At 56.5% G+C, this 15,365-nt stretch overlaps 2 protein-coding genes across 2 annotated transcripts; one reads left to right on the plus strand and one right to left on the minus strand.

Annotated features, from left to right (window-relative positions):
* Positions 1-5,726: 5,726 nt before the first annotated feature.
* ColSpa_04634 (uncharacterized protein) lies at positions 5,727-6,041 on the minus strand (the record flags this gene model as incomplete). The annotated part of the gene is made up of 1 exon (XM_049270846.1): positions 5,727-6,041. The coding sequence occupies one exon, from the start codon at positions 6,039-6,041 to the stop codon at positions 5,727-5,729; it is 315 nt and encodes a 104-aa protein (XP_049126803.1).
* A 4,560-nt stretch (positions 6,042-10,601) lies between these two features.
* ColSpa_04635 (serine/threonine-protein kinase svkA) lies at positions 10,602-14,508 on the plus strand (the record flags this gene model as incomplete). Its single annotated transcript, XM_049270847.1, has 2 exons — positions 10,602-10,777; positions 10,947-14,508. The coding sequence occupies 2 exons, from the start codon at positions 10,602-10,604 to the stop codon at positions 14,506-14,508; spliced, it is 3,738 nt and encodes a 1,245-aa protein (XP_049126804.1).
* Between the last annotated feature and the right edge of the window lie 857 nt (positions 14,509-15,365).

Below are 15,365 nucleotides of genomic sequence, written 5' to 3' on the forward strand. Positions count from 1 at the left end.
ATGGAGGGGGGGCTGCCCGGTGTGTCGAGCCAATCGCCTCTCCAGAACGGTCGATGCAAAGGCGAAAGGGCGAGGAGGAGGGGAGGAAAGTGGCCGTGATGGGCACATCTCTGGTCAGCGCCAAATCGGTGTGATTCCTCGTAGCGTTCCGGAGGGGGTCAGAGAAAGCAAGCGGAACTTGACGCTTGGGTTTTCGGCCGTCCGGCGCCCTCCGCATCCCTCCCCCCCCCCTTTTCTGGTCTTGCGCTCCACGCCGTAACTTTTTACCCCAGATTCACATTGTGTCTTTGGAGCAGCACGGAGCGGGGATGGTGCTGGGTGGTTCAAACTCGACGACATCGTGCGGCTGGCCATGGGGATCAACCCTTCACTCCCAAAAAAGGAGACTTCGAACCCGCCTCCGAAGGCGCCGACGAGTCAGCCACGGAGCGTTAGCCCGGAGGCATCAGCCCAACCACTCAGCCCACGCGTCTAGTGAGCTAGCCCCAGCTTGCCGGCCGGTCGCTATGGAGAGTAGGTACCTGTATGGAGAGTGAGGGCTGAGCACTGAACAGTACGCGTTTGATGTGCAGACATGGTGGCCGGGCCATGTTCCGCAAATCTGGGGTTGCTGTCGGGCGGTGATGACATGATGGGTCAAAGAGAAGGGTGTCGTTCAGACGCTTTGAGGGGGACAAGTTTCACGGTTGTCACTAGTCGACGGCTTCCGCATTTCCCCAGACGTCTGATAGTTTGACACTTTCCCGTACTTCAAACGCACATTCGCAAAGTGCGGAGAGGCGCGCAAGCCGCTTAGGGGTCTCAAGGGGGGAGGGGAGGCGGGGAAGAATCGCACCGATACGGGAGAGACAGTCCAGTGCCCACGATAAGCACATGTTAGAACCGGCCCACGCGTAGGAGAAGGGAGCAAGGGGGGTGGGCGTGATGGGCGGCGGCCAAGGGGGGAAAAGGAGGCAGTGGTCTTAGTTGCAACGCCGTACAGGAAATTGTCAACCAACATTCCCTTAAATGGCACAGGCTCAAGACAGGCGTCGTTGATTATGAGCAGTCACATCCCGGAGACTTGATGGGAGGAGGAACATGAAACTGGGGTACAAGCAGGGGACCGACAAAGAAAATCCTGCTGTTGGCCTCACGGAGAGCAGAGAGCGACTGCATCCACCATGCTTGGACCCATCATGCCAATTGGCCCCCAAGTCTGGATGCTAATCGAAAGTAGATGTCGAAAAGAGAAAGGAGCATCGGCGCCCGAAACGTCGCAACGTTTTGGCAATTTTCCTCCGTATGCATCTGGGGTGATCGACAAATCGCCCAACGGCCAACCTGGAGTCTTCAGGCTCCACGTCGGCGGGTGCGAGTAAGAACCGCAGATGAGCATCAAAGCCGGCTTCTATTCACGTACCGTTCGGTTCGGCGCTGAGATGGCTCGCTGCACCCGCCTGGTCGTCTTAGCTCCCGTCAACATGCAGACAGGGTGATGCATGGTCTGCTCGACTTATGCGCGTTCCAACCACGCTCGTGGCTGAGCCATAACACCCGGCGGCGTCGCTTGGAGCGGGGAGGATAAGCAGATAGGTAATGGGCTGCTGGGTAAGGGTGCAAACGAACCAAATGCACAACCGACTCAGGCTTGCGCATGTTGCGTGGGAGCGTGGAGTAATCCACGATGGCCTCGTGCACGGGTCGGCTGGTCTTGCGCGAATGGCTGGAGGAAAAAGAAAGAAAGAAAAAAAAGGTTGACACCGGGCACTAACCCCAATACCCGACGCGCGGCACAGCTTTTGCTGCATCTCCTTTGGGCCCTCGGGTCTGTGGTTGTTTATTTTTTGTCCCTCACCGCGACATCGGGCCAAAGTATCGTGAGTGCGGCATGTTGTCCTTCGTACGCTACGCCGCAAGCGGGTGTGGCCCGGATTGACAACGGAGTTAGGGACCTCGGCAGCCAACGGGCAAGCTCAGCGATTGGGGTGCTGTGCGTCTACCGACGGCAGACCCTGCCTTCTTCTCCGCAATCTGAGGCCGGCTCGTCAGTCTGGACCGGCCCATTTGAGGTAGACTGGACCCCGTGGTCAAGAGAAGGCCCAGCGAGGAAGGCAAAAGCGAAGCCATCGTGAGATTACTTCTGGCCTGTTCCGTTCCGTGACCCTGTCGTCCTGCCACGTCGTCGTTCCTTTCGGGTTCACTGCAGTGAAGCGTGCGTTTGTGTGCCTGTCGGTGAGCAGGCGAGCGGTTGCAACAGAGAGTGAAGCAAAGAGCACCAGCATGGACAGCTGGAGGTGAGAGTATCGTGAGCTTCACTTGTTTCAGTGGGTCTTGCGAATCTTCTATGGAGACGCGGCAAGGGGAGAAAAAAAAAAGGCCCCGTCTGCTTCCCAGGACGAGGGACCGCACCGTGGACCGTTCTGGATTCTGGACCCTAAAGTTGTATCTGCTACATTCGGTCGTTCATGCTCTGGGCCGAGTCCAGGCCCACGATGCACACCCTCACATCCTCATTCAGTTTTGTTCTCTGAGCCGGCAAAGCGTCATCTTCACTTAGCGGAGGATCCGCGCATCCGAAGCTACCCATGGCTGGATCTCTAGGGTTGTGGAATATGTTTGTAACGATGGGTGCAACGGGCCAACGGCGCCGGGGCCTGGAGGCCGTTGGGTTGGGCAAGACGAGTACCGGCATCTGAGTCGGGGCAACATTGGGCTGTGACGAAAAGATTGGAGTTGTGGAACGAATGCTTCGCCCTGGGTTGTCCAGATCTCAGCAGAGGAACGAGATCTCGGCGCCGCGATGAGCACACAATAAGGGCTGGTCCGTGGCCCATCTGACTCTGAGACTGACAAGACCTGACGGGGCGAGGGTATCCTGCGTGGGTGAGAACGCGAGACATATTGTCAGATACATAGTACGCGCTGAATACACGCACAAGATCTCACGCAGAACTGAGACCCGAACGGGTCGGTAGAAACAAAGAGAAAAAGAGGCCCCAGTTGATTTCTCGCAGTATTCGCCCAGTACGGTGGGCCTCATCGACCAGACCCCAGCAGCTAGAGAGGCGACGACGACGGAAAAAACACCCCGGAGAAACATTTTGGTTCCCCGTCCGAGCCAACGTTTGTCCACGACTGGGTAATCGCGCCGGGGTCGCGAATTGATGTTCCGGTCTGTTCTGCAGGGACAACACTGGCCATTGTTGGTTTCCAGCTCAAAGAATGGTGGATGTCGGACTGATTGTCGGGCTGGTGAAGACTGTGGCCCGAGACGCCTCCATCTTGCAATGAAGAATGGGCGGCCGCGACGCCTTCGAGCGAAGAACGGCCGACGGCACCTAACTTGCAGGTTGCCGCCGCTTCCCCATGCTGACATGGCCGGCCGTGTAGAGGGATGCTAACCTGAACCAGGCAGTCTAACGGAACCTACTGTTCCCAAGTCCGATCACTTCTCGTGCTCGGCGGCTTTGGTGGTTCATCACTGCATTGCCCAATCGAAATCCAACAGTGCCGTGTCTGTTGGCCGACCTAACGCTGTGGATGACCCGGGCTTACGGTACCTGCACTCCCTCTTTTGTCTCCGTGTTGGCCCGGAAGACGGCTGTCAGCGGGAAGGGCGAGAGCTTTTTTTATTTTTATTTTTATACTTTTATATTTTGGTTTCGTGATTTCTCGGACCTGCATTGCATGAGGGCGCCGCTGGCCTCGGATGCAAGATGCCACCGCTCAAGACGGATGGAGGACTCCAGCATGCCATTGGCAGTGCGCGCTTTCGCTCACCTTTGCCGACGTCTGGCAAAGGCTTGTGTCGAGCGTTACGGTCTCCCAGAGTACCCGCAGCGTAGTTCAGAAGAGACTCGCTAGGGATTTGCTGCAATTCCAAGATCCATACATGAGTTCCTGACCCGTCCGACTAATAAGTCGCTCGCAATTGGTAATGGTTTGGGATTAGTCTCTCTCCCCGACGCTACGCTTCCTTAGTGTAACGATCATCTTGGTCTTCAAGGCCGCCGAGTGATGCAAGCTGCATGGAAGGTGGAGACATTTGGGCTTCAAGGAAACAGGAAAAGAGCCATACACTGTAGTAACCACGGAGGAACGGCCCACACGGGAAGCGTGAAGCGTCATTCGCGCCGTGTTTCCACTCGAAGTCATCGACGTTGATGGCGGCTCCATGCCCTGCTCCACAACGTCTCTCGCTCCGTCCTTGGAGGATGGGAGCAAGGTTGGTAACATAACCCGTTGGCACGTTGCATGGATTAGGGTCTATGTATAGTGAGTGGCCGGTTAGATGACGATCATGTTGGACCTGGGCATCAACCAGGCTCGCGCCTGGCAGGGCTCGGGTTGCAAGATGTGTTGCTGGAAAGTCAGATTCATTAAACGCATGGGACTGTGCAAACTCAATAGCGGCAATACCGTCAGCGACGCAGAGGCTTAACGGCGGCGTACTACACAGTAGGTTTCCTTGACTTGAATCGTTTTGTCGAAGAGGCACCTAGGCAGTACCAGGGTCCACCCCGAATCACCTCGTCGGGTTTGAACGCCGCCCCTGATCGATCGATTGATGGTGTTGTCGTTTCTGAGTGGTTGGCTCATCTCGTGTGGTTGAAGCCTGTGCCCCGTCTGTGGCGATAGAGGAAGCGATCGTCATCACAGCAAAATGAGCCTGTAAAAAGACCCACTATCTTGCCATTCAGCCCCAGGGATGCAGCGGTGGTTGACTTTGGCAACGTGATGAGCGGGCGGTCAAGGAACCTCAATGAGGAGAAAAGTTGGAAGACGTCTCTCCAGTCCAGTGGCAGCGAGGCTCTTTGCAGTGATGCAAAGGCCGATGGCTCTGTTTACGTGGTTTCTCGCAGAGCTCTCAAGGAAGGGTGATGAGACTTGGTTCAAGTGGTTGATGCCAGGCGTTGCAAGGCATCAGACCATGGAATGACGCCAGCAGGTCCGGTCATGCCAGTGCCATACCAGCGTTGTGCAACCGATGGTTTTGTGTGCGATCGAAGATGGAATGAAACGCCCGTCCTATTGAGTCCTCTGGCTGCACTCACCACGTTGGCATCTCGGATGCTTGGCTGCAACAACGGGCGTCGGCCGCCTCTGCCAAGAGAACTTCATGTAGGCACAGACTTGACACTCAGCAGCGCATGTGCTAGGCGGGCGTGGATGAAATCCACGAGAGCTCGTTTTTCCTTTTGGCCAACCCAGTTTGAGGATGCTAGGGTTTGCCGCATTAGGGTCTCAACTGTGGCGTTCAAGTTGAGCCGAAAAGGAAGCATGCAGAGACAGGAGACATGCAGCTCCGACACCAGGCGACCAATGAGTAGTGCAGAAAGCGCCCTGCACCTCCCAATGGCCATACCGTCGACCAGGCCAGCAGCTAGCCAGTGTCGCATGTGTCTTTTCAGTCGCGCTGTGTACGTTGCAGCTGTTCAGAGCTAGCGAGGAGCAAACATGCGCCGAAGAGGGAAATTGGACCAGTGCCGAAGAGCAGTTCTGCAAAACAGTGTTTACGTGGTCGCAACGAACGGCTGCTCTATGGCGAGATGCAGGCTTGTGCCCTTTCATTTTCATTTTATTTTTGGCTTCTCTTTGCTGCCGGTCCGTGGCGTTATCAGAGTTTCACTGTCGCCTGTCGTCACTGGTCGTTTGTCAAAAGCCCGGTTCCATGTGCATGCTCTTGTATGTCGCGAGGTGGCAGAGCGTTCGAGGCCTGCGGACGCATCAGCCCAAGAAGAATGTCAGGAGGTCTGGACTTGGATCTGTCGAGTCTCCGCGCCATCCACACGGGAGGGTAGGTCATCGACCACGATCTGGTCTTGCTCGTGGCGGTACACGGTGGGTGGGTGTGGTAGCGTATGGTAGACCTGGTCCTTGGACGAGTGGGTAGTCGCCGCCGCCCGGCCGCCGTCGCCGCCGCTACGAGACGCCCAGCGAATCGACTGTGCCGAATGCGTAGCCGGATGGACGAGGTGGAGAAGAGTGCGGGAAATGGTGGGAACGCACGGCACGTTGTTGGTAGGGCGGCGTCGGCGGGAGCTGGGTTCAATGGACATGGATCAATGACAGCACGCGACTGGCGATGGCGACCTGAAAGCCGGGCAGACGCCGAGTTGGGAAGCAACGCGAGGTATCCGAAGCCTGAGTTGGCAAGCCCATTGCCACCAAACAGCTGTGATGAGGTCCCGATTGCCCGGAGTCGGGTCAAAGATCGGGCAGGTTGGGCCGTTGGTCATGTCCTATGTATGGTATGTTTGCGTCCGTGTCCCGTAAAGTGTTGAATGTGTGGGACAAGATGTGGAAACCTGTGTCCCAGAGTGTTGTTGTAAGTCATGGGCAGTTCAAAGGGTCAGAGTCAGACGTAAAGACATGGCAAAGACAGTAGAAGGGGGAGAAAAAAACGCGCGAGACACGCACCATACGCGAAGAGGTGCATGCAGTGTAGGTCGATCATGGGCCGTTCTTTGTTCGACTGGCGCCGTCACTGCTAACAATGGCATTTGCGTGTCTCGTAGCAGCATGGAGTTGACTCTGGTCGACGCCTTGGAGGAGGAGCCGATTCTGTAGGAGCGTGCCCGCGCATGCGGTACATCGAGCTAATCAGAAGTTCTGGGACGGCAGGCGGCCCAACATTTGACTCGGGCCGTATTTCCCAAGCAGCTGGGTGTTTTGGAACGCCCACGGTGCCGTTTTCCTAAGGAAATGGAGAGCAACATCAACAACAAGGGATGTTGGCTGTGTTGGTACACAGCAGCAGCGATTCGCCGATGGCGTGGAAGGAACCTCCCTAAGGCATGACAAGAAACAAGCCGGAGGTGAGGGAAAACCAGGTACGTGCCCCGTCGTCGGCGCCTGTCACAAAAAAAGGTGAGAGGCTCCATCGGGCCAATGACGAGTTGCAGATCATGGCGCGATAAGGTAAGGTACCTGGGCGGAAGTCTCTCCTTCTCTTTCTCCGTTGCTGCTGTCCTTGTCCCTGCCCTGGTCCCGTTCTAGCGATCCACTGTCGATACGTACCTTATCTGCGGTCAGTAGCGCGGACGACGGGCGATACGTACCTGTTTTATTATTATTTTTTGGAGGGGGATGAGTGCGAAACGTGGGCGCGAGAATGATGAGCGTTTTCGCCAAGCAGAGAGAACCTGTCGACCTGTTCACCTTTGCAGCCGCAGCACTGGCCCAACAGCGGCCATCCCTGTCGTTCGTCTCCCTCTCTGCCCCTCCACGCCCCTGCACCGTCGGCAAAGACAAGACGTACTATGTAGTCCGTGCCGCTCCACCAGCCCACTGCTCTGCTGCTTCGCCTGGGGCTTGGCGAAGACATCACAACCTGTTCTCAGGGTTGCGAGTTGTCTCTTTTGGCGGCGATTGCAAGGCCCAACGCTTCAGAAACCGGAGCACGGTACCCATTCGTTGCAGCAGGCCAGAGGTCAATAAGATGGGGATGCAACGACGTGGTGCGAAGCATGTGAGGCTGCCGGGGCCCATTCGTACCTCATTCCAGGGGTTTGTTTCCTGATTTCTGGACGTGCTCAATCGGGGTGATCGAGATGAATGGATTGAAGAACTCTACAGGGCCAGAAACTCGGAAACGCTGAACAGCATTGCGGACGCAACAGGGCCCCTCGTCCGCAGGTAGAGTACCGCATGAGGTCGTAGATGGGGCCAGTGCTTCAAGAAAGCAGGAAATGGATGTTACTACACCCAGGGAGGATGGGATGGGATGGGAGCGTGTGAATTGCAAGCTCCATGTGTTTGTTGGCGGCTGCCACACCCTTTGCTCGCTCTGCATAGTTTGTCCCAGTTGAGCCGGAGCAAACCTGTCAGTCCTGGGCCGGCTGCTTAGACTTTTTTTTTTGTGCTTTTGCCATTTTAGGGCGCCACGCGAAATACATGGGAGCGGCTACGTTCGCATATGCACCGATAGTACGTAGCTAGGTGGCCCCAAACAGACGGCGGACGGAACGACGTAGAGCGACGGCCAGGCCGTTGTTGGGAGAGCCCAGCTGAGAGGAGGTGATAATGAGAGCAACTAATTGCTTGTGATAATGAGATGGGATGAGGGTGAGGGAGAGCGAGAGACACAGACTTGACGAGAAACAGACATTGCTGCATGGCGCCTGCAGCATGAGGTTGCTCTGGTGGGTGGCATTCAGAAATTGGAATGTACGTACTTTTTATCCGCCGTCAACACATTGGACAGTGCTGTACTGTAGTCATTCCCATACGAGAGCCATTGTGTCAAATATCAATTGCACCTCAACAACTTGGACGAGCCCCAAATGGAATGCCTCAAGGTGAAATGCCTCAAGGTGCCCGTCTCGAGGGGGGAGAAAGAGAGAGAGAGTGTGTGTGTGGACAGAGTCGTCGACGAGCACGGTACTTTGAACTTTGGAACGTGGAAACGAACGTGCCTTCCTTCCCATGTCGAGATGCACCAGCGAACGTGCCATTGGACCGTGCGGCAGTCGCTGGCTCCGTGCGACCGGGTGTGGATTTTCTTAGAGCCCGTCCATTTTTGGACACTAATGCTGGCCGATAAGAGACGCAGAGGTGGAATCTCCGGCGTCGAACCTGTGCGGATATCCACTCACCTCACACCGACACAAGCGACCAGCCCAATGCAGGAAGCGGTCCGCTTTAGATAACTGCAGCCTCTATCGAAGCCAATCAGGGGATCGGTGACCCCGTCCAGACGCAGATTGCAGATACTGTGGCCCCTGTGTAATGCGCCTGCACTGTTGGTATGCGGGCGCCCCCCTTCTTCCCCGACCCTTTGCTTTTTTCTTTTTTCGACGGCTCCCGTCATCCCGTCTCAATTCTGCGTCTTGGCCTGTGGGAAAGTAAGACGTGCGAGAGGAAGAAAAGAAAGCAAACACGATGAAATAGATAAAATAAAGCGACAGCCCTTGGTCTTGGCTCTTGGCTCTTGGGCGGATGCAACTGCCCACTGCGGGCGGCGCGCCTAGCCTACGGCCTGGGTACTATGTAACTGTGTATGTATGTACAGAGGTACGGCCTGTCGCCTTTCGCCTTCGCCTGCTTTTGCAGCAGCACAGCGGCAGCGCAGCAGCAGCAGCAGCAGCAATAGCCACTGCACAATAGACACAGTCGACACAGGAAAGCAGTGCCGGGTCCCTCCTTCCTGCCCGCTTCTGTCCCGGTCCCCTCCATTTTGCGTCCCCATTAGAGGTGCATCCATCATCCTCGTCCAGTGTCCCGTCCCAGTCCCACAGTGTCCTGAGTCTTGACCTCTTTCTCCTCGAACTCGTTGGAGCCTCTGTTGTGCCTCACTCACTCTTCCTCTCACCGTCTTGCTGATGAACGTGTGTGAATGTCCACTCTCGCGCGCCGGCCGCTACAACCTCTACTCCTATCATTTTCTTTTCCCCCTTCCCTCGCGTTTCCGCCCCCTCCCCCAAAAATAAAGCGACCCCGTTCCCAATTCGACCACGCACATCACCAACACACGACCGTTGTTCATCATAGCAGCGGCAGCAGCAGAAGCAGAAGCAGGAAGCAGTAGGAATACGCTGGTTCTCACAATCTACGGATAGCATAGACCTACTAGGGGCGCAGAGCTAGCAAGCCGGCCCAGTCAGCCCAAAGTGCGAGTGTCAGATCCCCCCGACCCCGGACTGTTCCTCCTCGTCTCCCGCGCACACACGCGGTCAAACCAGTCACATCCAACCAACCAGCCAGCACTCTTCCCCTTCGCTGTCTGGCTTGGCGCTACCAGCCCTCGTACTGTGTGCACTATTGCCTCTTGCTGCCCCCCTCCTCCTACCGTACCGTACCGTACCCTCCCCTCCCCTCCCCTCCCCATTTTCCCAACCTTGCCTGGCACTCGCACCCACTACCCATTACCCACCACCCACCATCCATCATCCACACCCGCCCACACACGCCCACACCAAAAAAGACTGAGATCCCTCGTCTTGTCCCTCCCCTCGTCTTTTAGTCCCATCACCCCCCGGAAGTACCTGGTGCTTGCCAACCTTCAAACCTCCTGGGTCCAGTCTCCCGTCTTCTCCTCCGTCCTTTTTTGACTTCACATCGCCTCGCCCATACCTCACCTCGCCTCCCGTCACCTCCGTCGTTGCCCTCCGCGGCTCTTGTCTTCCTTCTGCCAACGCCCACTCTAAACTTCCGACGACTCGTTTGACGCACGCACGCACGCATCACAAATACTGCCAACCGCGCATCTGCCAACTACAAACTGCCAACTGACCTGCTCCTCCGTACAACCACAGCCTTTCGCTTTCGGACCAAACCTTCCCTCTGCAACCTACTTCTTCGGTCCCTACGTCGATCTGAGCCTCTCGCGCTCTCCACCCAACCCATCCCGTCGTACACTACCATCCGAGTCTGCCTACGACACGATCATGGCCACTTAAACCCTCGAACCACCGCTGTGTTTCTCTTCTTTGGCCGCCGTGCGAGCCTCGTTCTACGTCCTCTCACGCACCTCAGCATGTCGAATCGCCGACTGAGACTTGACCGACCAGTAGACCCTCAGCCCTTCCACGCAAACTATGGAACCACAGAACCCTCCTCCTCACCCGAGGAACCCTCACCTCCCTCACTTGCAGGCCCTCGTCTCGCCCACTTCCAACATGCTGCCTCTGAGGTCTTCCGCTAGCACCCCGATGACCTCGCCAGGCCTCTTCAGCCCCTCGAACCCGCGCCCGAAGATGAACTTCCCGGTTCACGCCTCGTCCGACTCCAACACCCCGAACGTCGAGACGAGCAGCCCATACCTACACCCACTGCAAAATCACAAAGTTAGAGAGTGAGTGCCCCCTCCCATTCGTCGTGGTTGTTGGGCGACGTTGTTCTGTGCTGGCGCAGTGTCTTGGCGACGTTTGGCCCGGTTCACCGACGGGGGGGCCATGGATCGTGGACCCCGCGACCAGGGGAGCACAGTACAGTCCGATAAGCTAACCGTGCCAACCCGATAGGACACACAAAGCCCTGATCGATTCCGATAGCATCACCGGCCGCAAACTTATCAACCAGTATGAGGTCATCGAAGAAATCGGCAGGGGCATGCACGGAAAGGTCAAGCTAGCCCGAAACCTCGAGACCGGCGAAAATGTGGCCATCAAGATCATTCCGCGGTACTCCAAAAAGCGTCGACTCGGCAAGGTTATGGCCATGTCCCCCCAGGAAAAGACCATGAGGGAGATCGCCATCCTCAAAAAGATGAGACACCCGAATGTCGTATCGCTACTCGAGATTATCGACGACCCGGAACTGAAAAAGATTTACTTGATTCTCGAACACGTCGAATTGGGCGAGGTCGTCTGGAGAAAGAAGGGACTCCCTCACATCTGCCACCACGAGCGTCGTCGCATCGAGAGAGAAGCCCGTGGCGAGCCACCGACGCCCGAGGAGGAACAGTACAACCTGATCATGGAGAGGCGCATAGCTCTGAGGGAGTTGAAGCGTGCGAAGATGTCCCGAGCAAACATGGGAATGCACGACTTCTGGAGCATCGAACACGGCGCGTCTGACGATGCTAGCTATGGGTCCCAGTCTCGTGTCCCATCTAGAGACGACTTGGGCAACTTGGTCCACCCCACGGGCGAAAGTTCCCAGCCGAGTTCCCTGCAGGCATCGCGAGCCACGTCGAGAGCACCGTCACGATCGCAATCGGTCAAGTCGATCAGCGACGCCGCCGTCTATGACCAGGAAGCCATTATCGAGACCGACGACATGGAAACGCCGGGCCCTCTGCATAGCAACCCAGGTTCCGCAACTGCACTGGACGGAACCATGTACGGCGCCTACATGGAAGACGCTGCGCTGCGGGGCCGTTCGCCCAGTATGGCTGATTCCATCATCTCGCACATGTCCTCGGTCGACTGGAATTCTCGGATGCACGACCCCTTTGCTGAAGACTTTTCTTACGTTCCTTGCTTCACCATCGAGCAGGCGAGGACCACCTTCCGAGACACTGTCTTGGGCCTGGAATATCTGCACTACCAAGGTGTCGTGCACAGAGACATCAAGCCCGCCAACCTACTTTGGACGAAAGACCACCGAGTCAAGATTTCCGATTTCGGTGTTTCGTACTTTGGTCGCCCCATTCGAGATGGTGAGCCCGATGATGAGACAGTCTCAGAGTCGGAAGCCCAGGATTTCGACGATGATCTCGAGCTGGCTAAGACCGTCGGCACGCCAGCATTCTTCGCACCTGAGCTGTGCTACACAGACGCCGACCGCATGGAACAACCAAAAATCTCCGAAATGATTGACATCTGGTCGCTCGGCGTCACACTTTACTGCCTGATCTACGCCAGGATTCCTTTCCAAGCCGAAGACGAATGGCAAATGTTCCGCAAGATCGCGACCGAGGAAGTCTTCATCCCGCGCAAACGTCTCAAGCCCGTGGATCCGTCCACGCCTCCAAACTCGGAGTCTCTATTCAAGCGGCATAACGTGCCGCCTTACAGAGACGACAACGAGCTGGCCTACGAGGACATTGATAACCTCCTGTACGACCTCCTGCGCCAGATGTTCACCAAGAACCCGGAGAAGCGAATCCGTCTGCGGGATATCAAGAGACACCCATGGGTCGTGCAGGGCATCCCGAACCCCATCACCTGGATTGACGACACGGATCCAGCGCGGCCATCCCAGGGTAGGCGTGTGCAGGTCAACGACAAGGAGACTGCCCACGCCGTCGTTCCCATTGCTTTCTTGGAGCGAGCACGATCTACAGTGAAGAAGGCCGTTGGAAAGTTGATGCACCCTTTAGGCGATCGAAGCGATAGTCGGTCTCGGCGGAGGGCTGCCAGCAGCGCCGCCAGCTCGGCTGGGGACAGCATGTACAATGTGCCTGCCACACCACACTCGAGAGAAGCCCGTCGGAAAAGTTTGAAGAGCGAAGACTATTTCTCCAACGTCAAGGACTTTGCCTTTAACTCTGAACACCCACTGGTCCACAGTCAGACCGCGTCCCCGTACGAGTCTCCATACGATCCTCTCGCGACCGCTATCGCCCAACCCACAGGAGCTGCTCTGTTGCATGCCCTTCAGTACAGCAACGAGTCTAGAACGAATAGCGGCACAGCTTCGCCGTCGGACCAGTCTACGATACCTGGCACTGCGTCACTTTACAAGCCGTCGTACCGATATTCACAGAGCCCCTCCAACGGCAACGGCAACAGCTTTCTGACCCTGACGGCGAATTTGCCCGAGGTTAAGACAGTGCCTCCGACGCCTTTTGCGGACAAGACACTTGCCGATCCACTCAAGGAAATGCGACAAACGCGCGGATATGATGCTCTAACAGAGGAGGCTTTACGGGCACGCTCGGCCGAGCGGGGAGTCTTTAGGGAGCAAGACAAACGCGCTCCCGCACAAGTAAGTGTGACGACCGCAAGCGTCCCCGGCACCCTGCACCGGATGCCTAGCCACCCCGGAAGACCCCGGGCTATGCGGTCCGTCGATTTGGGCAAAGCGAAGCAGGCCAGTAACGGTTTGGCTTCGCCGCTCTTTTTCTCTGCGCGGTCTGTTACCGGTTATCAGCATGGCCAACCACAGTCGGATTCGAACATCTACGAGAACCAGCGAGCCACCACCGACTTGGAGGAGAGACCCCAGACGGCCCACAGGATCGAAAACGTGCGCGACGTGCCGGAGGCTAGGACGCCGCCTCCGCGGAAGTACAACACATCCACGCCGGAATCATTTGCGCGTGCGAAAGTTGAGCAGCACCGTAAGCACATCGAAGAGTACCAGCACCAACTTGCTCAGCAGGCTTTGGATGATGTCAGATCGGACATTGCGGTCATTGACCCGACAGAAGTCCCTTGTCCTGGGTCGCCCGACGATGAGTTCTTCGCTACGCCGCCGCCTCCTTCTCGTGAGGATACGATGGAAACGAGGCAGTCCTCGCGGTCGGCATCCATCGGTGGTTTGGCTTCTCCACTCACAAGCCCCAGCGACATGAACAGTCCGATCTCGTCTACCACCCATCCCTCCAAGGATGAGATGCTCGCCTTCCAGTCGGATCCTTCACTGCCTGCACTCCTGAGTGGCTCCAGCTCGGTTTCCGCCGACCTCGATGCCGAGCCTGTAGAGCCTGCTGTTGCCAACAAGAAGCCGGCTCTGCTGGAAACCACGGACTCACTTACTCCTCCGGCCCTCGTCAAGGAACCAATGGCCGGCTTCCCACTGGAGCAGTACGAGCAACAGGAGCGGTTTGAGAAACACAACGCTTCATTCGATTCCGGCTCGATACCGCTGCGCATCACACACAGCCCAGTCTACAGGACCCCACCTTCGATCCACCGCACTCCCGAACTCCGCCCACAAGAGGACGACGACGATGACAGCGACAGCGACGAGGGCCTGTTGATGGCAAAGTCGAAGAAGAAGAAGTCGACAAATGCCCACGTCGAGCGAATCCCCTTCGGCGCGAGACGGCGCGACACCAATGCCAGCATCGCCAGCACCGAGACGGCTAAGAAGGTTGTCATTCATGGCGAAGAGGTCATTACCTATGCCGATTGAACGTCGTGAGGATGCACGACGAGTACATTACTGCAAACACTCAATTCGAAATACACATTTCCAAACTGTATAATGGCTCCCAGACGGCTTCCCAACATAGCATTTATATATATGTATAGCCGGCGGGTTTTTGAGATTTCCAACCAGACCCGGTTCTTTGGACGTTCCCCCCATTCCTCAACTGAAGCATGTTCAAAGAGCAGTTTGCAACCCGATTGCATGTTTTCATCGGCAACTTTGCCTCGTGGACATTTCTCAAGCGCGTTTCATTTCCCCTTAGAGAAGGACTTCATTTGGTGAGAGCCGAAGTGCACCAGAGAGAGCAGAATTGGTCAAATGTGACGGCACATTTGGCAGGTTTGTGTGCGGATCGTCGCAAGCGCCTTGCCAAGGAACCTGGACAATAGCGACCACGACATAGCCTTCACATCACCAAAGCGCTCTTGATTTCTACATGCGCCACCTGTCTACTCTTGGGGAGTTGCGCGTACCCGCTACGTGAACTGCGGGGGATTCATCCGAGCAGAAAGAGACGACTACACGCAGACACGAATGGACAGATGAACGGGGACTCGGCAGGTGAGCCAAGACGGCCGGTGGACACTGCCCATTAGGAGACGAGTTGGCCTTGGGACCGGATGGAGGACGATTTTCGGCGAAAGGGACAGAGGATGATGCATTGCATTAAAAAATTCCCCCAGATATTTCATATGTCTTTTGACTGGGGAAGCGGAGTATGAAGGGCAAACGGGCGATTTTAGTTTCTCATTCATCGGGGTTGGAAACCCCAACACCCCAGAAGTTTGTCAAAATCAAGCATCAAGAGCGAGGTTTCGGGAGGGCATTCTGCTTTGTAA

Source organism: Colletotrichum spaethianum (genome assembly GCF_022836535.1).
Source record: "Colletotrichum spaethianum MAFF 239500 DNA, contig10, whole genome shotgun sequence".
In the NCBI taxonomy this organism is placed as follows: Eukaryota; Fungi; Ascomycota; class Sordariomycetes; order Glomerellales; family Glomerellaceae; genus Colletotrichum; species Colletotrichum spaethianum.